The following is a 25,555-nucleotide window of genomic DNA, read 5'->3' as shown; positions in this document are numbered from 1 at the left end:
ACTTTATTCGACTATTCCATTACTTCCTTATGGGCCTTGAGACGAGAATTGAAGAGATTTCCAGAACGCATGCGCAAGAACTGAGACGAGGACGTTCTTCTTCGACTACTTCTTGTTACCGGCTACTCACCGCTAGTGGCTAGTATTACCGCCCCCTACCGTATAAGATGACGTGCTGATATAGCTGGAAGCGCAAAACTTTCTGTTTACAAGCAGAGGAAGACGCGCGCTGTACATACGCCTTTCAATTACCGTATTTTCCGCACTATAAGGCGCACTTAAAAGCCTTTAATCTTCTCATATACGACAGTGCTGTGCGCCTTACAATCCAGAGCGCCTTATATATGGATCATCATCTTATACGGTAGGTGGCGGTAATACTCCTAAGCGGTGAGCAGCCGGTAACAAGAAGTAGTCGAAGAAGAACGTCCTCAGCTCAGTTCTCGCGCATGCGTTCTGGAAATCTCTTCAATTCTCGTCTCAAGGCCCATAAGGAAGTAATGGAATAGTCGAATAAAGTCGTTATTTATGTTTTTTTTTCGCACAAAAAATATTCTCGTCGCTTGATGAATTTATAATTGAGCCGCTGTAGGCACATGGAATATTTAAACATTTTCTTTAATGACTTTATGGGCCGTCAAGTGCTAGTCCCTTAGGAAGCCTATAGAGGGGTGATCCAGCTCTCAAATTTAATCAAAAATATCTTTATTTGTGTTCCGAAGATGAACGAAGGTCTTACGGGGTTGGTACAGCATGGGGGTGAGTAATTAATGACTTAATTTTAATTTTTGGGTGAACTAACCCTTTAAAGCTCCAGTCTGTAACTGCTGTTTTGCTGTTAAAAATGATCCAAAATAATTTGAGCAAGTACATAATTAGCCAGTGTTCAAAACTCTTTGCTTGCCTTAATTTGATTCAAAAACGGTAAGCTTGTAAGAATGGTTTTAAAGGGATACTCCACTTTTTTTGGAAATAGGGTCATTTTACAATTCCCTCAGAGTTTAACAGTTGAGTTTTACCGTTTTCAAATCCATTCAGCCGATTTTCTGATATTTAGAAGAATATCAGTAACCAGACAGTTTCTGGTCTCATTGACTTCCATAGTATATTTTTCTTACTATGGAAGTCAATGGGACCAGAAACTGTTTGGTTACTCAAATTCTTCTAAATATCAGAAAATCGGCTGAATGGATTTGAAAACGGTAAAACTCAACTGTTTAACTCTGAGGGAGTTGTAAAATGAGCCTACTTCTGTACACACACAGCTGTACTCACACGTGTACTCACACATCTGGACACATACATCTGTACACATAATGTAGAATCTCGGCTACAAGGCTATGAGTGTGAGGATGTTGGAGGTGGAAATTTATAGCCTTTTCTCACAGCACTTGATATAATTAAACTTATGAATTTGATGGCGTATCTAGAAAGGTTCAAACAACAATCACCAGTGACAACAAATTCACCCATTGAAAAATGCAAAACTGCTGACTGACAGCCACACATTCTCCTCAAAACATTGTGTTCATCATCTGCGCTCTGCCTTGTCGAGGCACAACCCACGTAAAGTTGATAATTCCGTGAATGACTGCAATAGCAGATTTCAAGCAGAGATGGCGACAAAGAGGAAAAACTACAGGCTGCAGCTTTGATATTACTTTATTAAGATGATCCATATGAACAAGCAGTTTATTCCAAGTCAAGACATAATTGCTTTATTGGATGAACAGTTTAAATTTAGGCTTTAATCACTTTTAGATAATTGATCCATGCATACATGTAGAGCACATCAAACTTATACGTGCTTTTCAGTTCAAACACAAAGAAACTCACATAGAAACATACTGTGGCAAAAAATGTTTTATTTTTAGATGATATACGTAAAGGGTAACTAAACACCAAAACAACTTTTTTTAGTTAATGATCTGTAAGAATGGAGCTTCATAAATGCTGTTCATTGATTCGAGTAAATTTTTTTGACAATTGAGTATAAAGTGTTTTGATTTTCAAATATATGGTGTAAAAACGTCTGAGTGCTGCCCTCTTCAGGTTAAACGGAAAGCTCCTGCAGTAGGGGTACTTTCTGACGTAGGGAACTCTCAGACGCCACTCTGTCACGCCCTTGGTGCGAGCTCACCACGCCCTTGGCAGCCCCTGGTATAAAAGCATCTGGTTCCGTCAAAACTACTGTAGCGAGTCAGGAGTTGGATTTATGAGTATTGAAAACGATCAGGATAGCATATATTAGCATCTAGTTAGCATAGCATTTATATAGTTATTTAGATTATTTAGATTATAAATCTATAATCTAAATAACGCCCCCTGGCCCCGCTGGGGTCTGCCCATTTTTTCAGCATTTTTCAAATATTGCTAGTGGGTGGAGTCAGGCTCTGACCAGGGGTTTAGTTACTCTTTAAGCAGCTTCACACGACCAAGAGGGCATGTTTTCTTACTATCAGCACGATTGCAAATGTGACATCGGTCGATTTTTATATAACAGTTCAATTAACAAGTCGTTAATATTAATTATTACATGGGTCTGTGGAATACTTGATTCTGATTGGTCAATCGCACTATCAAATGAAATGTTATTCCCCAATAACAACCAGTAAAAACTAATAACACGGGCTCATCCGGGCATTTGTTACTGAGTTCAGTGCTACAGGATTGCTAGGAACGTTTTTCCTCTTGAAAGTCTTGCGTTTGGTGAGCTAATAAAATATTAAAACCCAGTAAAATCAATATTTTGTGTACTGTTATTTAATCAGGCCTATATCATCCGGTTATCCGGACTCACTCACTCTCGTTTCAAACAAACTCATCCGCTGCCATTTTGCGACTATTGTGTTTGGAAGATAAACAAAAGTTGTATGAGTCTTGAGCGACATGAGGGTGAGTGTATGATGACAAAAGATTTTCATAATTGAGTGATACTTGCCTTGGTTCACAATCTTATGTAACATAGATAATCCACAAGTCCATTGATTATCTCACATATTTTAGAGAGGGATCCATTCTATGTCATGGCAGCATTAATGGAGTAATTCACTTTTCAAAAAACTTTTGCTGATAATTTACTCAACCCCATGTCATCCAAGATATCCATGTCTTTCTTTCTTCATTTGAAAAGAAATTAAGGTTTTTGATGAAAACATTCCAGCATTTTTCTCCATATAATGGACTTGGGAATGACACCAGACAATGAATAAGGGTCTTATCTAGCAAAACGATCGCTCATTTAAAAAAAAAAAATTACAAAGTTTAACTTTTATAAGCTCAAATGCTCGCCTTGCTCTGTTCTGTGATGCACGTTCGTGACTCTCCTGTTCGAACTCGTTCATCAAAATGAACGAATCTTTTTCCGAGTCAATACGTTCGTTTCGTTCGTTGAATGAACCAAATGACTCGTTCAAAAAAGATTTGTTCATTTTTACGAACGAGTTCAAACAGGAGAGTCACGTACGTGCATCACAGAACAGAGCAAGGCGAGCATTTGAGCTTATAAAACTTAAACTTTGTTATTTATTTTTAAAATGAGCGATCGTTTCGCTTGATAAGACCCTTATTCATCGTCTGGTGTCGTTTAAAGCCCTTTGAACAGTTTGCAGTTTGCACTGAGACTGTCTTTTGGACCTTGAACCTTTGGTTCCCATTGAAGTCCATCATATGGAGAAAAATGCTGGAATTTTTTCATCAAAAACCTTCATTTCTTTTCAACTGAATAAAGAAAGACATGGACATCTTGGATAACATGGAGGTGAGTAAATTATCAGCGAAAGTTTTTTCAAAAGTGAACTACTTTAATGGTCTAATGCTCTTATTTCAGATAAGGACTATGAGAACGCCATCAAGTATTACACAGAAGCAGTGGAGCTAAACCCGACCAATGCCGTCTACTACAGTAACAGGAGTCTGGCGTACCTGCGCACAGAGTGTTATGGCTACGCGCTGGCGGATGCCACCCGAGCCCTGGAGCTGGACAAGAACTACATCAAGGGCTATTATCGGCGAGCCACCTCCAACATGGCCCTGGGCAAGTTTAAAGCAGCGCTCAAAGACTACGAAACGGTAAGACTCTTTATTTTCTCGTTTTGAAACCATCTATATTCTATGAAGCGTGACTTGACTTATGTAAAATTAGGGTTGTAACGGTATACCGGTATGGCGGTTTATTGCGATATTGACATGTACGATTATCAGTACGCGGTTTAAAAAAAATAATTAAACCAGAATTCACCTGCACTGCCGCAAGCAACTTCTTTCATCTTGACTGCTTAGACTCCACCCATACCTGTACAGTGCTGAAAATGTCTGAGACAGAGGTTGCGAATCTCCTGCCGAAAAAAAAAAAGTTTAAATCTGGAGTATGGGAATATTTTGGATATCCGAAAAACGATCGGTGTTGTCCTTGAAGATGGATATCCAGTTTGCAAGATATGTGGACGAAGAGTGGCGGCAAAAGGAGGAAACACATCTAACATGTTCTCCCATATTCATCCCTCCGTGAAGATATGCTGAGGGAATCCCGGTCTGTCAAAAAGACGCAGACCAGTCTTTTTGCATTACAATACAGATGCCGCATGAAATGTGCGATTTGATAGACACTAGATGGATGAATAAATCAAAATATAGCTGTGCAGTAAATCAAATCGCGATGTGCGTGTCTGTGAATATACAGCGCAAAAAGACTGCTGTGCGACTCCCTTAATTCTATATTCAGCGTGTCTCTGTATGAATGAGCAATGCCGTTTCGTCTAGTAGATCTAGTACACACTCAAGTACGCATGATGCTCATAGTTTTTAAAGCATCTACTGTCTCACCCACTATGTGAAGACGTGAACACATGAACATATCCAGACAGAGAACACTTAACCCTCAGGTGCTCTTCGTTTCGGAGTCACACTTGTTATCTTCCCGGTCAAAAGTGACCGGACACCTAAAAATGAAACTTTCTCCATCCCAGTAAAACCAATGCAATTTATTTTTGTTCTATAATATTTATTCTTTTTAATTTAGTATTTTGAGACAATTTAATTGAATTTATTAATATTTATGCAATATTTATGGTTTATTTTTACCATGGAATATATATATATATATATATATATATATATTTCTATATATATATTATTTTTGTTCAAAAAATATTAATGCATTATTTTAGTTTAATATAGAGTCTAGGCCTTCATAAAAAAAATATATTTTTTGAAGAAAATTAGCACCTCCTGGTTACAGTATAGAGAAAAATCATAGAATCATGGTGTAACCACTAGATGGCATGTACAGCTCTCCATGGAAAGGCATATGAATTCCCCAGCTGTTTATGAACACATTTTTTGTTGTTGGTGGATTTGAATATATAGTTGAAACAATCTCAAAAACTATTTCTTATTAAAAAGAATTGACAAACAAAAATTCACAATTTTTTTTACAGTTTCCCATTCATTTCCTATGGGGGTCATTTTTGACCAAAGACCACAAGTGTGACTATTTTTTTTAAGACCACTTAGCATGCTCAGATCATGACCTCAATTTTTTTGTGTGTTCACATACATAATCCCATAAAAGTCACAAAGTTTCGTAACATTGCGATGAAGCTGTGATTTTTAAAAATTCAAAACATACTTTTTGTAATCAAAATGTATTGGTGTGTATGTGTATATAAGTGTGTTTGTATGTGTGTGTGTGTTGGTGGGTGTGTCTGTTTTGAACTCTAGATGTTGTAGAGTGTCATTCCTTTCCTGCGGTGTACTTTTTTTTTAGAATTGTGGCCGATTTGTCGATTGTACATACAAAATATCAGAGATTTTTTTTTTTAGTCAATTTCCCATTCATTTCCTATGGGTCGTCATTTTGACAGAAGAGCAAAAGTGTGACTCATTTTTTACGACCACTTAAATAGCTCGAATCATGACCTCAATTATTTTTTGTGTGTGTTCACATACCCAATGCCATAAAAGTCACCAAGTTTCGTAATTTTCTGAAGAAGCTGTGATTTTTAAATATTCAAAACAGATTTCTTTAATCACAATTTATTGGTGTTTTTGTGTATAAAAGTGTGTGTGTGTGTGTGTGTGTGTGTGTGTAGGGGTGGGTATGTCTGTTTTGCACTCTTGATATTTTAGAGTGTCACCCCTTCAATGCTGAGCACTTTTTTTCTGCATCGTGGCCGATTTGTAGATTGTACACACAAAAATTCTCAAAGTTTTTGTGTTTTTGTCAATTTCCCATTCATTTCATATGGTCGGTCATTTTTGACCGAAGTCCACAAGTTTGACTATCTTTTTTACGACCACTTAGCCTGCTTGGATCATGACCTCAAATTTTTTTTTTGTTCACATACCCAATACCATAAAAGTCATCAAGTTTCGTAACATTCCGATGAAGCTGTGATTTTTAAAATTTCAAAACAGAAAATTTTTTAGAAAAGAAGAAGATTTTATAATTGTTTTTTAAAAGAATAATCATCAAATACACTGACTGAAACTCATAGGTGTTCAGTACAACCTGTAAAAAAAAGTTTGGTTTAGCCTGAAGAAATAATGACTAAAATATATTACTATTGTTTATAGTTTTTTTTTGTCCATGTTTTAATTTAGTAAACCTCTCTTGTGTAGATAAACAAAAGTTGTTACATTTTATCTGATTGCATTTTCAAAAATACATTTTGTATTCAATCACAGAATCCAGAGCAGTTATATCAGACAACCCAGAATTTCTGAGGAAATAAATATACATTTCATAAAGATTTATACTTCCATAAAGTTTTCTTATTTTCATAAAAAAAGTTTGTTACAATAAACCATGTTCAACCAAAAAACATATCTTTTTTTTATTCATTTAAAGGTGGCATATGTAATAATTGAGGTAACAATATACGAAAAATGAGCTACACGCATCAAAAGAATGAGAAGAAATAAGTGCAAAGATGTCATTAAAAAACTGACAAGTTATAGTGCTGACGAGATATTAACCTGAATTAGCATGCTAAATTACTAGCCCCGGCCCGGCAGGTATCGTAATACCAGTTCCGGCCATGGGAGGCGGTATGCGGACGGGCAACGTTAGCACCAGCCAAACTGCAATAGACGAGTGAGTCGCGCTCGCGCCGGCTTGTGGGTACTTGAACCTGATGTCAGTCGTGTTGAAATACAGCCAATTACTACATTTCAGTTCAGGGAAGAGTTCAAAAAATGATTGGTCGACATTATGCACGAGGAATACATTTTGGTAAGTTGTAGCATACTGTATCTTTCAACAGTGTTCGTGTTCTTTTTCCATTAGCTAGTAGAGACGATCGGTTCACGTGCGCTAGGGATCTGTAGTGTAACATGTACAAGCGCCAAAACGGTATTTATTCTTTGAATTGCGTAATATAATTGACAGAATCTGAGAGCTTAACTAACCTGCTTGCTAAGTGTCTATTGCGTGTGTCTCACGGTGAATTCACGGCGCTAGCTTGATCAACATCAGCGAATGCTGTCTGTCAAATTAATTCACTAACAATAAAAGTGTAATATGAACAAAACGAATACCATAAACTTCAAATAATTGCCCAAGCTTTTATTTTCCCATACCGTCGAAATGCACCAGCTTGTTTTTGAGATCTATGAGGCGGTCTTCATCATTTAGTGTTGAGATTCATAGTGTTTAGTTTAGTTCACTCTAGTGTTTAGTTCATTGAGTCTCTGATCTCTAAAAATCTCCAAATGTTCCACGTGAAACTGCGGTCTTCCAACCTTTTACTATCATGTCAAATGATTTGAATAACATGCACGATGGTAGGAGCACAAGTCATTTTTTGGAGGTATACTGCCCCCATCTGTTATGGAATATGGAGTAGGATTTGATTTATGATGTTAGATGGCACCTTTAAGGTTCATTGTAGCTGATGATGATGATTATAATAATAATGATAGTTTAATATCTAGGGGTTTCATCAACTAGTCGACTAGTCGACTGTCACAACCACTAGTTGGCGCTGTTGGCCTTAGTCGACTAGTCGGAAACAAAATGATGACATATAGATTTATTTTTTTTGTTAACTATCCCTTTAAATACAAGCGGCAGTACTATATAAAGCACTAGGGCGCACCTTCAATGACCTATTTTAGAACATTTTTCAAACGTTTGACTGGGTTTGCGTTATGCATCCACTAGATGTGCTAAAGGGAATGCAGCGAGTGCGCGGCGTCGGAGGTGAGGCGTTTATTTAGTAAGCGTGAGCGCGCTGGGGCGGGCACGTAACTTACATTCGCAGCCTGCTGACAGCAGTGTCTGTTCGTGTGTGTGTTAGAGAGAGCGCTCGTGAGCGGGAGATATTTTATACGAGCTTGAACTGGCCGTGTGACAAAGCGGATGGATTATAAAGCTTGAGAAAAGGCCAGATTGAGAAAATTAAAGGCTTTTAAGTGCGCTTTATAGTTCGGAAAATACGAGTACTACTCTCGCTTTTAGACCAGCACGCGACGTGTTTAGTTTAATATAGCCGCATATTAGCCTACACCAGATTTTCTCTCAAATGTTTGCTTTCACTTTCTATATGGGGAGGCTGCACTTTAGACATAGCCAATTCTGTTTATGTAAACATTGTGTGTATTTAACAGTATTAGCATAATAAGACTTGAAAGATAACTTAGTCCAGTATTCAGGCGCTGTTCGACAGGCTTCTAATGCCTGTGAGCGTCGGGGATATGCCGCGCGCTCAGGAAAGCGCACGTTAGAACAGCGCGTGAATTAACTGTTTAACCGGCAAGGCTTATGCAAACAATGAACTTTTGTGAATTGCAGTGTCCCGTACCTATTCCTTAACGTGTGATGTTTAGGCTACGTCGCGTTGTACAGTTGAGAGGCGCCAGAACTGATAGAATGCACTGTAACACGATACTACTACCATATTTCTTCAAAAGCAGATCGTGGAGACATTTACTATTCGTGTTGTCGCACACCCCTAGAATTTAACGACTAGTCGACTAGTCGTCGACTGTTATGCAAAACTAGTCGACTAGCAAAAATCAGTAGTTGTGAAACCCCTATTAATATCGTATACCGTGAAACCGTGATATTTTCGGAGACGATTATCATACCGTTACAACCCTATGTAAAATACAGTTTCTTGTTTTACTTCTGATTTTTGGTTGGATGTGATAGCTCAATATTAGCTCTTGATTATTATGTGCTAGGTTAATTTTGGGAGGAAAACATATCTGTGCTGAATGAATGTCTCGTTGACCTGTCGTTTCATATACGAAATTTATAAACTCACCGGGCACTTTATTTGGTACACCTTGCTAGTACCGGGTTAGTCCCGCATGTGCCTTCAGAACTTTCAGAATTCATAATGGGAGAGATTCGACAAAGTGCTGGAAACATTCCTTAGAGATTTTGGTTCATATTGACATGATATCATCATGCAGTTGCTGCAGATTTGTCGTCTGCACATCCATGATGAGAATCTCTCGTTCCAGCACATCCCCAAGTTGCTCTATTGGATTGAGATCTGGTGACTGTGAAGGCCATTTGAGTTTAGGGAACTCACTGTTATGTTCAAGAAACCCGTTGTTTTGAGCTTTGTAACATGCCCACGTTTTCCTGCTGGAAGAGGCCATCAGAAAATGGTACACTGTGGTCATAAATGGATGGACATTATCAGCAACAATACAGTGGCGTTTAAACGATGCTCAATAAATCAATAAAATAGACATGTTGAAGATTTACCTTGGATACGAGCGAGAGTGAGCCTGCTGTCTATTGCGAGTGCAATCAGGGCCTTTCCAAATCATCGAAGTGTCATGGCAAAGGCTGTGAATACTTACGTACATGTGATTTAAATTTTTTTTTTATATATATATACATTTGCAAAGATTTCAAACAAACTTCTTTCACGTTATCATTATGAGGTATTGTTTGTAGAATTTTGTGGAAAATAATATATTGAATCCATTTTGGAAAAAGGCTGTAACAAGAAAGTGTGGAAAAAGTGAAGCGCTGTGAATACTTTCCGGATGCACTGTATGTACGTATTAGTGTGAAATGATACTTTTGAATAGTGCCTTGCTGGAAATTTTTGTAAAAGTTTTTCATGCCATTGTCATTTTCAGGTAGTTAGAGTTCGTCCCAATGACAAAGATGCCAAGATGAAGTACCAGGAATGCAATAAGGTTGTCAAACAGAAGGCCTTTGAACGGGCCATCGCCAGCGACGAGCTCAAACGATCAGTAGTCGACTCCTTAGACATCGAGAACATGAGTAAGTGTTTACGGATTTATTACATTTTTTGGTATCACTTTATTTTATATTGTCCTTGTTACACATTACATGTACGAACTATAGTAATAACAGTAAATTGTGCGTAATTACAAAGAAACAACCTCAGCCCTATAGTACGTCATTTTTGTTAATTATTGTTACTCCGTACTTAATTGTGTCGCACAACAAGTGAATGGCAAAAGTGAATGTTAGTCATACAAATATATCTTCTGGGGGTGGAAATAGCCATGTTATTCTCATGGAAAAACTGATTTCATTGAGGTACATTATTTTTAAAAATTCTAATAATACTGTTAGCTATTACGTATCTGATTCAAACCTTTTTTTATTCTCTCCCACCAGCAATTGAGGATGACTATTCTGGACCTAAACTTGAAGATGGGAAAGTTACACTGAAGTTCATGAAAGAGTTAATGGACTGGTTCAAAGACCAGAAGAAACTGCACAGAAAGTTTGCTTACCAGGTGAATGCTCTTCAAGTACACGCATATACATAGATTTTGAAATATCTATTCATCTATTATTTATTTTGGGTAAAATTCAACATTTTGAACAGTCACATTGGGCATCCACATATCTCTAGGATTGAACCATGTAGGGCCTTTAAAATGAAGAAGATTCCAAAAGAGAAGTTTTTTTTAAGAACCAAAATCTAAAAGGGTAATAACATATTTTTTTAATCAGACACTCTTCTTTAAAAGAAAAAAATATCAGCTTTATGCTGACCCGCATATGATTTGACCACTTAAAATTTGTACAATTTACTCATGGAGTGAGATTGAAAGCCGTATAGACCATTTCAATAGATGTAAACAACACTGGTCCAGAAGCACTTCCTGATTCAGTTTTTTAACACTACATAAAAGCTGGGATAAATTACAACCAACAGAACATTTAAAACTGAATCAAAAAGTTAAACAAACATCTTTAAGATGTTTTCTTTACATGTGAAATAAAGAAAACAGTTACAAACTGAAACAGGAAGTGTTTCTGGACCAGTGTTGTTTACATCTTGTGAAATGGTCTATATCTCTGGAAATTAACAATATAAGCCTTAAAAATAAAGATAACAGAAGAAAAGTTTAAAGGTGCTGCATGTATTTTTTTTGGACTGTACTAAAGCATATTTAAGTACCATATTATGTTTGCAGGTAGTTTGGAAAAATGCTAAGTTGACATACTTGTTCCTCAGAAAAACAATGCTACTTTGAAATCTGCGATCTGAGTTGGAATGTCTGTTGTTTTGTTTTGTTTTGTTCTTTGTGATCCTGTTCAGTAATTTCACTTAAATGGCAATGAAGATTACCTATTAATTGTCATTTAAGTGAAATTACTGAACTTAAATATACAAGCTTGATAAAAATGGTCATTTTAGAAGAAAATTTCAAATGGCATTTAGAGGCTTTTGCATCTCTTCATATTATTTATGATTCATTTAGGTGGACAACAAGGCTACCAAGTAATGTGAACTGTGTGCAGCTAATTCATTTAAAGTTTCTTTTTCTAACGTCATTTTTAGTCGATTTTTTTGTTGAAAATTTCAGACTTCAGTCGACCAAGATTTTCTTTGGTTTAGTACAGCCCTAAATAATACAATCAGAAGGTTTGAGGGTTCAGTTTTAAAAAGACAGAAAGAGAAAGAGAGTCTGTTGTTCCAGCGGAGAGGTGTATAGTGGCTAAAAGCAGCATCAACAAATCTTATGGTTCTGCTTTGTGGGATCTGAGGATCTTTACTGAAAGCGTTTTTGAGATAGAAGGAAAGCTCAACGCAGCATAATATAGAGATATTAATAAAAATCTGGTTCAGATCATTCAGAACCTCGGACAGTGACCCTAAGCACACGTCATTTTGGTGACCACGTAGACGGTGTGCGTACAACAGCACATGTGCGAGTGACTTGAGTGCTTGAAAACAAAGTCCACTAAGTCTTCTTACTAGAACATCTTTCCGGGCTCACGGAAAGACATTCTAGCAAGAAATACTTTGAGAGGCTTTTGCGTGAGATGGAGCAGAGTGCTGAAAATGAAGTACACCTGGGCCTTAAGACAATGCAAGAGTGTTTTTTATGAACACTCTGATTGTTAACTTCAGAATAATGCCATCATCTGAGATGTTAATGTCTATCCTTCTTTCTTCAGTCAAAAAGAAAGCAAGGTTTTTGTGGAAAACACTCTAGGATTGTTCTCCATATAGTGACTACAATGGGGTCCAAATGGTTGAAGGTCCAAATGTGAGTTTCAGTGCAGCTACAAAGTCTCTGCACGATCCCATCCGAGGAATAGGTAATTTTAGGTTATTTTATCAAATAAATAAACTTTATATACTTTTTAACCACAAATATTTTTTTTAAAAACGATCAATGTTTTCGCTTGGTAAGTCTCTTATTCCTCGGCTGGGATTTTGTAGAGACTTTGAAGCTGCGCTGAATCTCTCATCTGGACCTTCAGACCGTTGGACCCCATTGAAGTCACTATATGGAAAAAAATCCTGGACTGTTTTCCTCACAAACCTTCCATTTCTTTTCAAAGAAAGACATGAACATCTTGGATGATGTAGGGTGGGGGTGAGTAAATTATCAATTTTAATTCTGAAGTAAAGTACTCCTTTAAGAGGATCTGAGGAGAAGAATGGTAGAAAATCCCCAAATGTAGATGTCCATCAAAGATGTGTGTCTGTAAAGGTGCTGTAATTATTTCAGTTTTTCATTTTTAATAATTTTGCAAAGTTGTCACAAATCTTTGCTTTGCCATTAGGGGTTTTGAAATTTGAAAAAATGAAAACAGTTTAACACAAGATTGCAATACAAAAAAAAAATGTGAACAAAAATGAAGGGGTATGAATGCTTCAGGGCTACTAATTGCTTTACGATTGTGCTTATGCAACTTCTCTGCTACAATATGTTGTCTCTTTTTTTATAGAAAAAAGCAACACAATTTAGAGAATGTGTTAATTTATGTCATACAGTAAACATAATAAATCAGGAAACTGAATGAGTCAAAACAAAGTCCTTTTAGGCAAAGTCCTTTCATGCCACTCGGCTGCCATCTTTGCAGCGCCTCCGGGCAGCTATTTCGGACTAACAAGACCAGGCTCCTATCTAAACGAATGGGCAGAGACTCAGAACTGCACTTTTACTGGTCACCAGGACATACAAACTGCTTGTATAGAAACATTAATAAAATAGGATAAAAATTGCTGAAAAAGTTTGATGACTTTGCCCCAAAATAAGGTTTAAAACGCCTTTTTCCCCACAGGTTATACTTTTACTGCGCATGCACAAGGGTTCTCTCGCTCTCTTTCGTGTGCGCGCTACTGCTCACTCGCTCTAGATTCCGGGAGATTTGAACTAATTTGCGGTCCTGGAACTTCCGGGAGACTTGGGATGTCTGATATCTACACAACTAACACATCAAATCTGCCGCCTTTTCAAACAGTAACATGTTTTCGTTGTCACCTCAACTGTGCGCATGCGGCAGTTGGCTTAAATGTTTCCCGGCTTGACTGTTAAAAGCAGACGATAGTAGACATAGATAGGGGCATGTGCATAGAACCGCCATCTTTGGGTCCATTTTGCAAGATGTAAACAACGCTGGTCCAGAAGCACTTCCTGTTTCAGTTTTTTAACACTACGTAAAAGCTGGGATAAAATACAACCAACAGAACATATAAAACTGAATCAAAAAGTGAACAAACATCTTTAAGATGTTTTCTTTACATGTGAAATAATGAAAACAGTTACAAACTGAAACAGGAAGTGTTTCTGGACCAGTGTTGTTTACATCTTGCAAAATGGAGTGGCTTGTCTCTATATAAATAGTCTGGTCAAAATCTGGTCAATTTGTGCATCTAGTGCAATAATTCTGATGAAATGTAAAAATAAATTTCTCAAATGAGAAACATGATTATCAGTTGAACAAATTTCAGGCATTCCACATTCATGGAAGGTGTGTGTTAAAGTTATTGTCTTTTCTGAATTGCATTTGTAATGTATTTATGAACGCATCAAATAGATCCTACAAAACAGTCACGTCATTGACCCATGATCATAATAAACCTGTCTGCGTTTCAGATGCTGATTCAAGTTAAAGAACTGTTATCCAAACTTCCTAGTCTTGTTGAAGTTTCGTTAAAAGAGGTAAGAGAATAGGATGAGCATTCTGCTTGAATGCAGTCTTTATGTTTTTGTCTTCATTACAGTAATTCCCTTTGATATCTAACTGATTTTCTTCTCACTGTTCACTTGTCTTGTTGTTTAGACAGAGAAAATGACTATTTGTGGGGACACGCATGGCCAGTACTACGATCTTCTAAATATATTTGAGTTGAACAGCTTACCATCTCCAACTAATCCTTATGTATCCTTTTCCTTTTGGGTTTGTAATCTTAATTGTGTGAGAGCTGTTCTCATAAAAAAAAAAAAAATCAATATTATATTAATTTGAATTAAATGAATAAGCTACACAGTACAAGCTTATCCTTTGCATTGTTTTATGATTTTATGTGTTATGCTTTTACCCAGTGTAAGGACAGGAACACGTGGCTGCTATAAAACCCTGACAGCAGCAAGACGACGAAAGGAACCAATGTTCCATAGTATATGTTATTATTATTAATAATAACGTCAACATTTATTCCTCCTAGTAATCTAGTTTAGCCGAACTGTTTGCAATGTACATTTTTGGCAGCATTGCACAGTAATGTTGAATTGAGCTGAAGTGCTATACACATTTCCCCCACTGAGATCCAGTAGCCTTGACTTTAGGATCTCAGCTGTTCAATGGTGACTTTGTGGACCGTGGCTCTTTCTCTGTAGAAGTCATTCTCACACTTTTTGGCTTCAAGCTGCTCTATCCAGAACACTTCCACCTTCTTCGGGGTGAGGAGTCCACACCAAAGCTTCCTTGTATTGTACCAGCAGAATTCCCCAAAACATTTGACATGTTTGTGTGAGAGATAAACGTTATATTTTTCCTTTTGGTTTTGTGAAGGTAACCATGAGACGGACAACATGAATCAGATGTATGGGTTCGAGGGTGAGGTGAAAGCAAAGTACACTGGCCAGATGTTCCAGCTTTTCAGTGAAGTTTTCCAGTGGCTTCCTCTCGCCCAGTGCATCAATAACAAAGTGCTGGTAAGAAACAATTCGGACGTCAGATTCAGTATATATTCTGCAGTCGGTTTATGACGCTTCGTATTTTTGTCTTTGAGTTTGAGTACAAGTGGCATTGTGTTTCAGGTGATGCATGGCGGACTGTTTAGTGAGGATGGCGTGACCTTAGATGACATTAGAAAGATAGACAGGAACAGGCAGCCTCCAGACTCTGGTAAGACTTGTCCGATATCACAAGATAATGTTGTTGATGCCAAAGCTTTTACGGCCCTGCACTGTTTGTGACCTCAAAGATTCCTCAAATCAGGTGGCTTGTTGCCGAGAGGTGTGCTATTACTTGTGATCAGATTTAAGATTTTATTCTGGCGGACTGTAAATCGGTGATCGGCGTTCGTAGATCGACTGGTAGAGACTAATTTTCAAAGATGGCTTCTTCCTGTTTTTGCGAAGTTGACTGTATGTATAAAAAATCTTCTTATTAAACTGTATGGACACTGACAAAGTTCTAAATGCTTCCTTATTATGCTACCGTGTTACTATGGGGCTATTTTGAGCCTTGTTAGTGGTAATAACAAGCGATTTTTATTTGTCATTACTCTATGCCCTATCTACTAGCGTTTTACTAGCGTTATAGGCTAAACTGTTTTTATAGATAAAACTATTTACATTCGGCAATCATGAAAACAAATCTCAGATAACGGTTGACTAGGTAACAATGTGTAATTAGACCAAAGGTTCATTTTGAACCGAAGTTCTCCTTTAAGGATCTGGATGCTTAAATAAATTATTTTGTAATATGACAATGCATGGTGTGGTTTTAATGCACAACAAAGCAAATATTTTATCAGTTAACTTTATTTCAATATACGAGACATGTTCATTTTGTATTAAATGTTATTTATTACATATCTAATGTTAGATTATATGAAATATTATTGTAATGTAAAGACAATCAACAACATACATGTGCATAAGTTTGTGTCTGGACGTGAGAGAGAAAAAATCGCATGACAGGTTAATAACTTTTGGACGCTGGCTCTGTTTATCATCAAAACAAACATAAATGACAGATTAGGTGGATGAGGGCAAGGGTGATCCTCGCTGGCTCCTATGTGGGACAACAGGTCATCAAACTGGGCGCGAGACAGGCGGAAGTACCGCTGACAGCGGCTGTCATTCAGCGCAGCTCCTGGAGCGAGGAAGTGGTGAAACTCGCCAAACGGTTCGCCTCTGAAGGGTCCGGTGGACACAAATACGGCGACGGACGATGATCCCCACGCCGCTGTTCTGCTCTCCAGAGCAAATACAGAGTGGTGACAGAAAAAAAGATGGCCGCCAACGGGTTTGGATTCTGACGCGCGTAAATTTTGCTTCAAACTTTTGTTTTTACACACGTCAATTTCTCTCTTTGACACGCGAATGGACTCAAAGTGTTCAAGCGTATAGACGCGGTAGGCGCGAATTTGGCGCGCTGTTCGCGTCTGGTGTGAAAGCACAGTTAGCCACCACAAGGCCCCAGACTGTGACTTTTTCTTGCCGGCGTGACTACATTTACTTTTAGCAGTCACACTGGTGCCACTTCAACATTACTAAATATTTGGTGACATTTTATAATATGTATACGGTAATAAAGTGCTCACAAATAAGTAGTTAATTTATAGTTTATATATTGTCGTCTCTACATTGGTAATATATTACTTGGCCATATACAGTTCTTTTAGTTCTTTATTCATTATAACACAATTATTATTGTTTAATTAGCTCATAAAATAGTTAGGTGATGTTTTTTTATGCTTAGTGTAAAGTATTTTTAAACCAGTAGTAAATTGATTGTTAATGGTTATTAGGAGTAAATACTTACATTTCACTCTATAGACCTTATGTAGCCCCGCCCCTTTTCAGTCTTTCGTCTTCTAGTTTGTATTTTCACTGCGATCTGACATGTTTATGAATGAACTGCTCATTTTCAAATCTTCCTGGTCTACTATCATTTTTTAAGACCTCTGCTTTTAAACATTGCAATGCTCATGATGAGTTTCGTTTACTGTACAATAAGTAAATCCACTTCACCAGTTAATTACTCCTGGACAGCGATGCTATAGAGATATATAGAGCTACCGCAAAAACTGAAGTTAAAAGACAATATTCTTGTGACGGCCTATTACAGCGAGCTTCCAACAACCACCCAAACACTTTAACAACCACATATTGATGCCCTAGCAACCATCCAGAGTACCGTAGCAACCACATAATTCTGCACTTAGACCACTCAGAAGGCCTGGCCAATCACACACAACACTCAAAGTTGCATTTAAGCATGTTTTTATTGGAAAATGTAATTTGTAACTCTGTTGTGCAGGTCCAATGTGTGATCTCCTGTGGTCAGATCCTCAGCCGCAGGTTAGTTTCTGTTCCCCCTTCAGATAACCCAAGATCCCTACGTTCACCTATGTTTGACTGATGTGCATTCTCTTCCAGAGTGGACGGTCCGTCAGTAAGCGGGGTGTGAGCTGTCAGTTTGGGCCTGATGTCACAGAGCGCTTCCTGGAGCAGAACAAACTGCAGTACATAGTGCGCAGTCATGAGGTGAAAGCCGAGGGTTACGAGGTCACTCACTCAGGGAAGTGCATAACCGTGTTCTCAGCGCCAAACTACTGGTATGATCGTCTCTCTCTCCCTTATTAGTGCATTGTGATTTTAAAGGCATAATATGTAAGATTTTTGGATTAAGATACAATGGTATATATTTTATGGACTTGTGTACTTGCATCGTCCTAAATGTTTCCAACAATGTTTAAATCTAGAGAAAACAAACAATTTTAACCAGACTCATAACGGTGTTGCCTGTCAAAGACGTCATATTTACATTACCCTTGATTTCCAGGTTGACTTATGTAGAAACCTTGGAAACACCAAAGATGATTTAATATGCGTTTTATTAGACAGATGAGCATCTGTTTGGATACCTTTATCAACAAAAAAATAACCATTGTTATATAGTTCAACGTGGTTAGTCTCATTGTTTGATTTACCACGAGTATCATAGTTGTACCATGTCTCTGAGACAACACTATTGTGTTGTGTCAAGTGGCTATCATAGCATGATCAGAAAGAGCTGTATTTGTTGTTACAGTAATAGCCTTTTTCTTCACCATACAATGTTTTAAAATTAATTGCATGTCATTTTGCAACACATATCATCCAGATTTTATTAATGTGATTTAAAAGCGATCTAGTTTACTGCAATGTTCAACAAGTGTCTCACAGCAGCCGTGTCACAATACCACACACAGAAAACGGGTAGATCCAAGTCTAGATCTAAAGTGGCAAGTAGTAATTCAGCACTTGCGGCTTTTTCATTAGAATAAAGTAAAATAATGTGAATTAGGGCTGAACGATTTTGGAAAATAATCTAATTCCGTTTTAATTTATTTTTTCAACATTGCGATTATTTTGATAAGCAATAAATCATTGTTTAGTATTGGTCATTGTATAGACCAACATTAGATACATTAAATATAAACTGTGCTTTCCTGTATGCCAGGCCTGTATATTATGATGAAATTAGGTGATTAAATTAATATGAATAACATATTTTTATTTAACTACTTCAATCATAGTAGTATATTGACTGATTTGTTGAACTTCCAGCCTTGTAAACATGTAATAATTATAATGACAACATTAAGTACTGATGAATAAGCCTGGTGTGAACATTAATCTGAAAATCAGTAACAAATCACACAAACTAAAGTGCAGACTTTACCAGACTCAGTGTTTAGATTAAATTCACTGTAATAGTCAAATGTAAACAAGTGGATTGCACTTTTTAAACAGTCTGTGACCTTTACAGTCTTTAAACACATTAATGCAAATATAAAATATATATTATTTTACTGATCTCCTGATTTTCTGCACACAAAGTGCAGAAAAATAAAGAACAAGTATCTCTTTGAAAATATTTAGGTAAATCAAAGTTAAACTTAATGGAAACGTGAATTGCACTTTTTTTTCAATCTTAAAAGAAATAGAACTAGGTTTGGCTCTTAATATAGACTAAACGACTAGATTCACAAAATTGAGTAGAATCAGCTCTAATAGTGAATAAGAATATAGTGTTTATCACTTTCTCTGAGGATGAATGTGTTAGCAATTTCAGTTTCAGTTTTTTTTTTTTTTTTTTTTTGCGTTAAGTTTGTGCACACACCTGATAAAAAGACATAATCATCTCTGGTAGTTGGGGCTCCCAAATGTCTGTATGCTATTTTTAAACATTTGGTACGCAAACATGTCATGGTCAAGGGCCTAAAATTTACACTCGCCAAGGTGTGTAAATATTGCATAACATATAATACTATATTGCATATACAATTTAGCATAACAATGGACGATGCTCTGTGTAGGAAGTTTTCTGTGTGAAAACATCTGAAGCGCACTCCCAGATATCCGTGTCTCAGCGCACAGTTGAGAAATTAAACGCATGTGTAACAGTATATTGGATCCGTGCTGCTCTTAAAGTGACAGCAGCCTAATATTGCTGCTACTCTCTGTGTTTTTAATGCTAATCACACAACAAAAAAACAAAAACAATTACTCTTGGCTTAACTGAATAACTTTTATAACTTTAATAAAGATAAATAAGGGTTTACTGGAAGGTAAAATATATTTATGGCTGGTAAATGTTCTCAAGTCACTGGCAATTGGCAGCTGTGAAAAAAAGTTAGTTTTAGGCCCTGTTTGAACCCCGTACTACAGACTCATTTTCCATCAGTTACAAATTGTGTGTATATCTTCATAACTTTTTCTTTTCTGTGTTCTTCTTTTTCTTTCAGTGACCAGATGGGAAATAAAGGAGCTTACATTCATCTCAGGGGATCAGACCTCACTCCAGAGTTCCACCAGTTTATTGCTGTGGTCAGTGGAATTGCATTTTTACACATATTTACTTTCATTCATTTTGAAGACGTTTTAATACAAAGTGGCTTACAAATGAGTGACCTCTCAAGATTATTGGTAGGGATGCAACAAGATCCAAAAATGCCATACATGGAAATCACTGCAAATATATTATAATATTAATAGAATCAAAAGAATTGTTTCAGAAAAGTGTCATCTAAACAGTAACACTTTACTTGAAGGGGTGTTCATAAGACTGACATGACACTTTCATAACCATGACATGACAAATGTCTTGAATTTGAAGGTTTATGCATGTTTATGATAACTGTCTTTAAGTGTCTTTTGCTCAATAATGACATTTTGAATGCAAATATGACATTGTTTAAGATGTCTTTAACATGTTATGACATCTTGACATAAACCATAACATCATAACCTGTCAATGTCTTTGTCATGACAACTTAACATAAAATTAAGTTAAATTGTCATGTGGTTGGCTTTGACATTGGCTGTCATGAGGCACTATAACTGTGTCATGAATATTTTTCGTGACCTAAACTACAGTGGTACACATTGAATTTGGCATTCAAAATTTATAATGGCTTCATGACAGCCAATATCAACACCAACCACCTGACAGTTTAATGTAATGTTAACCAATAAAGCTAGGTGGTTTATTAAGTTTGATAATTAATGTCATGTTTATGACAGGTTGTGTTGTCTTAGTAATGTCAAGCTGTCATGACAAAGACACTGACAGGTTATGATGTATTGGTTTATGTCAAGGTGTCATAACAAAGACATCTCAAACAATGTCATATTTGCATTAAAAATGACATAACTGAGCGAATGACACTTAACGACAGTTGTCGCTAACATGCATAAAACTTCCTTCATATTCATAACATATGTCATGTCATGGTTATGAAGGTGTCATGTTAGTCTTATGCACACCCCTTCAAGTAAAGTGTTACCAAATGATCTTTTTTTCCACTAGTGTCCAAAATATTTAGGGCCAGATTTACTAACAGCTTGCGGCAGCACTAACCCTCTTTTGACGTTAAAAACTACCGTGAGGATTACTAACGACTGCGCATCTTTAGGCGTAGACAGGGTTATTTTTGTGGCTGATCTTATTGCAGATGCCTTGGTAGGAGTTTCTCTATCAGACCCGAAATTTATCCACAAGTTTCCTACGCCCCATGAGGCCTTGCGTCAAAAGTGGGCGCGACTTCCGGTTTGAAGTAAACAAAGCGCTACTTGACATGCTTGACACTCGTTCATTCAACAGTTGACAGTCATTCAAGTTATAGCGATGCAAACTAGCTAACGATGTGGGAACACAAACTCAACGAAATGAAAAAGGGTGAAAAAGGGTGAAATAACAGTACCTTTACCCTCCGCAGTAGTTGATTGGGAGTATTAATAACATTATTAATAATCAATACTCGTCAAGGCATGGTGACAGACAGTTGTGCGAGCTGACAAACAATTAAAATAAAAAATACACACTTAGTCATTGTGCTTTGGAGTTTATTCAAAATTATAAATGAATGTGCTACTTGAATACAATAACTGGCACATTTGGTATTCTGTCAACTCAGGCTTTGATCCTGAGTTTAGGTGTAACATCAGTAGCGAACAGCCAAACACATGCTGATAGAGTTTATAGAATATTAAGATTTTAAACAAATGTACACAGGATGATTCGTTGTCTTTTGGGAGGTTGATGGAAACTTCAGTCGTTGGTAGGATCACTGTGATTTCGTTTTCAGCTTATGTTCAAAACAATCACGTTTAAGCCACTGAATTAGTTTAGTCCGGTTATACATACAACCGCGAACAGCACATGTTGTCCCTGAGCTCCGTAACGACATCTCTCATAAAGATTGGCGTCTTTAAATAGTAAAATAATTCTCCGAAAAACAGCTAGCCTCTTCGCTAACTAACACACAAAATACCATTGGAATGCTACTTCCGCCGCCTCACCGGAAGTTTCACCCACTTTATTTTTTACAGGAGCGCCCCTCGGAAACTTGTGGATATGAGGATATTTGCGCTCGTCAATGTACTGGTATTTACCTCCCAAAAAAGCTTGTCTTAAACTACACGCTTGTAGATTACATTGGTCAGAACAGAAATGTTCTTTCAGGTGTTATTTAATTTGCGTGATGTGAGTAGATCACGTCCCATTGGTGTGTTTTGGTTTTGCGCTCTCTCACTCTATTTTGCCTTGTTTCGTAAATCTGGCCCCTACTTTTTCCTATTGGGAGGAATTTTCCTATTGGTGCATCGAGGCTCTATATGCCTAAAATATGTGTTGCACAACTTATACATTATTTATTTTTTCCCTTTCCTCAGCCTCATCCAAACGTCAAGCCGATGGCATATGCTAACTCTCTGATGCAGATGGGAATGATGTAGAGATTTTCCATTTATCACACAGCAGCTGCTGAGGTCGGAAGTCCACGCCCCAATCCCTCTATATCCACTCTCACATTCTTCTCATCTCTGTTTCAAACAAACTGCTTCTTCCTTGCGGTCACACACACACTTTTCCAGTGCTCGTCATACCTGTAGTTACATGGGGAGAAATCACCGAGTCATACATTGGCGATGCCTTGACTTTCAAAAGGAAATAGGAATGTAATTTGCTCATTAATGGATGTCATTCTTGGGATGATGCTCCCCAAAAGATCATAACACCCCCCCAACGCCCCCACTCCCTTGTCATTTATGTATCAGTTCATGTAGAGCTGCATAGTTTGAATTGGATGTTGCTCTATGATAATGGAGCTGAATTGTACCAAAGAATGGGCAAATGTATACAATGCATCCCACAGTAAGAGTGCTGATGCAGAGGCATAAAACCTGATCAGCGCTTTTACCCAAAGGTGTGTTTCTACATAGGGCCTTTATTTTAAAATTTTGCCCCCATGAATACTTCTCAAGCCCCCCATGTTATTTCATGTTAGTGAAGTTCTGTCGGGAGGGAGAACAGTGTGTCATTCCATTTGTGCAGCAGTTAATGTGTTGTATGTGTCATCTATCAAAAACCATTAAAAAGCATAATAAAAAATGAACTTTTTATAATAAGCTCCATCAGGAAACCTGGCCCAGGGCATCGGTCTAATCTGTCAAATAAACATTACAAAAACGAGTTTAGGTAGTGTGTAACTGCAGTAGTTTTCTTCACACACTCTCTTGCAGAATGGGCAAAAGTGCAGCATTGTGAAGCTCAGTTACTGTTTGGTGTTCTCCACTATGTAGGCAGCTCCCACATGTTCTCTCTCCCAACATGCTCGACTGAAATGCACTGGAGATCTTCTTTCCCCGTGTACCTTCCACTGTTTGTCTAGCAGATCCTGAACCCTTTGTGTGGATTCAAAATAATACAGCAGAAACCTACCTTCCTCTCTTTAAGCGCACAGCAGCCATGTCCCATGCCCTTGACTTTTTAGAGAATATCGTTATATACACCAACATGTGTGTGTGTGTGTGTGTATATATATATATATATATATACACTGTATCATTGAGATTTCTGTGGATGTTTGGAAAAAAGAAGCTATTGAATAAAAAACGCCAGTCCAATAATACAGAATGTGCTCATACCTTTTTTGTGAACAATATTTGTGTTTTAGACATGAGTTGCACACCAGTAGTGACACAGGTTGGCTGCGGCTGATAAGAAAAGGAGCGTTTCATTAATTTAACGGGGACAGAATGGGAAAATGTGTCGTTTTATGTTTCAATATTGCACAATAGGCAACATGTCTGGCAGTATGTTTTGAATAAAAATTGAAATACAGACAAAAAAACTAGTTGTGTGACTTTTGTGACTCCTGGAGGTTTAGCTGGTCCTATCGATAGTATATACTGTATTTGGAAGCGACTGAGAAGTTCATCACTAACCCCTTAATAGGACCCTAAAATGTGTTAGGTCAGTCAGATAACTACAGAATTCATGGTACAGGAGTTTCTAACACTGCTAAACATGAACTGCGTTATGCTCGAGACTTCAGAACCATTTACACTTATCAAAGTCTTGGAGAACCCTATTTGCAATTGCAAGATGGCTCTCAGAGACTATCAGAGAGCAAAGATTGTGGCTGTAATGATAAAAGATGCTACAATAGTTGAATATGAAGCATACCCCATATGCACTGGCAAGGAGAAAACTTTTCCAAACTAAGGGATCCACGTTACACATAACAAACATTACAAAAGGGAATTCAATGCACACAGATATGTATTCTCCCAGCCAAAACCAAGAGCATGGAGACTTTTGAACATCAAACTGAGACTGAGCATGAAATTAAGTTTAGTTTTGGTGAAATTAAGCTTTTTGCATTTATTCAAAATGCATCTGATCACTCTGCACAATAATCTAGAAACAATAAATCAACACAACTGAAGCAGAAACCTATGAAACAGTTTATTTCACTGCCAATTCTTCTTTAGTTCACCATTAAGCAGTCCAGTGGACTAATCTCTTGAGCCCTTTGTCTTACACTGAATGGCATTTACCTCATTTCATTCAAGGATTATTATAAAAAAATACTAAAAAAAATACCTTTCTCGTTTAAGGTTATTTATTGTTGCAGGAATAATGAATGTAAATAGATTAGTAAATAAATAAAAATTAAATTTGTTTTGGTCCCAAGCCTCGGTTACACCAGAAATATGATTAGTGGCTAAGTACAGTAACATTTGACCTGAAAACCATATCTTCCCTGAGATGGACTGTTTTCATTTGGTTAAGGTATACTTGTATTTTATGAAGACATATTGTAAAGTAAAGTTAGAATGTGAGAAATGTTAAACATCAGAGACTATTAATTATCCACTTATTATCTTGTTTTAAATAGTCCACAAATTTGAAAGCCTACATAATAATCATTCACGGTAATGTGAATGTAGGCTATAGTGTATAGTGTACTACCCTTGTGTTGTGTAGAAAGAAAGAAAGAAAGGAAGGAAGGAAGGAAGGAAGGAAGGAAGGAAGGAAGAAAGAAACATATGTTAGGGCACACCATAAAATTGCAGAAAAACAATCAAACATGAGATCACTTTGGTATTAAATTCCAGACTAGTCAGCAGTTGCATTAATCTAAAGTTCATTGACTAGAATAGTGGGTGGAGTGAGTCCACCAGCCAGCACTCCACAAGGGGCTTAAAACCTGCTTTAAACTTTTGGTGGAAGTCCCGTGCCCTTTTGGAGTTTCCCTACCCCTTTAATTTATAAAACTTATTTGTAAAAAAGCTTATT

General features: G+C 37.2%; 1 protein-coding gene across 1 annotated transcript in view; it reads left to right on the top strand.

The window, feature by feature from the left end:
• ppp5c (protein phosphatase 5, catalytic subunit) overlaps window positions 1-22,850 on the top strand; it is a 29,208-nt gene extending 6,358 nt beyond the window's left edge. Inside the window, exons 2-13 of the mRNA XM_039654860.2 lie at window positions 3,830-4,071; window positions 10,105-10,252; window positions 10,616-10,737; window positions 14,344-14,409; window positions 14,531-14,629; window positions 15,045-15,150; window positions 15,263-15,405; window positions 15,511-15,598; window positions 17,744-17,784; window positions 17,863-18,041; window positions 20,217-20,298; window positions 22,645-22,850. Coding sequence (XP_039510794.1) covers window positions 3,830-4,071; window positions 10,105-10,252; window positions 10,616-10,737; window positions 14,344-14,409; window positions 14,531-14,629; window positions 15,045-15,150; window positions 15,263-15,405; window positions 15,511-15,598; window positions 17,744-17,784; window positions 17,863-18,041; window positions 20,217-20,298; window positions 22,645-22,707 — 1,379 coding nt within the window. The 3' untranslated portion in view covers window positions 22,708-22,850. The remainder of the gene's footprint in view (window positions 1-3,829; window positions 4,072-10,104; window positions 10,253-10,615; window positions 10,738-14,343; window positions 14,410-14,530; window positions 14,630-15,044; window positions 15,151-15,262; window positions 15,406-15,510; window positions 15,599-17,743; window positions 17,785-17,862; window positions 18,042-20,216; window positions 20,299-22,644) is intronic.
• Window positions 22,851-25,555: the final 2,705 nt, after the last annotated feature.

Source organism: Pimephales promelas, chromosome 16, assembly GCF_988280905.1.
Source record: "Pimephales promelas chromosome 16, fPimPro1.hap1.1, whole genome shotgun sequence".
Taxonomy (NCBI): domain Eukaryota; kingdom Metazoa; phylum Chordata; class Actinopteri; order Cypriniformes; family Leuciscidae; genus Pimephales; species Pimephales promelas.
Note: the sequence above shows the minus strand (reverse complement) of the source record. Positions and strands in the feature narration are given on the sequence as shown.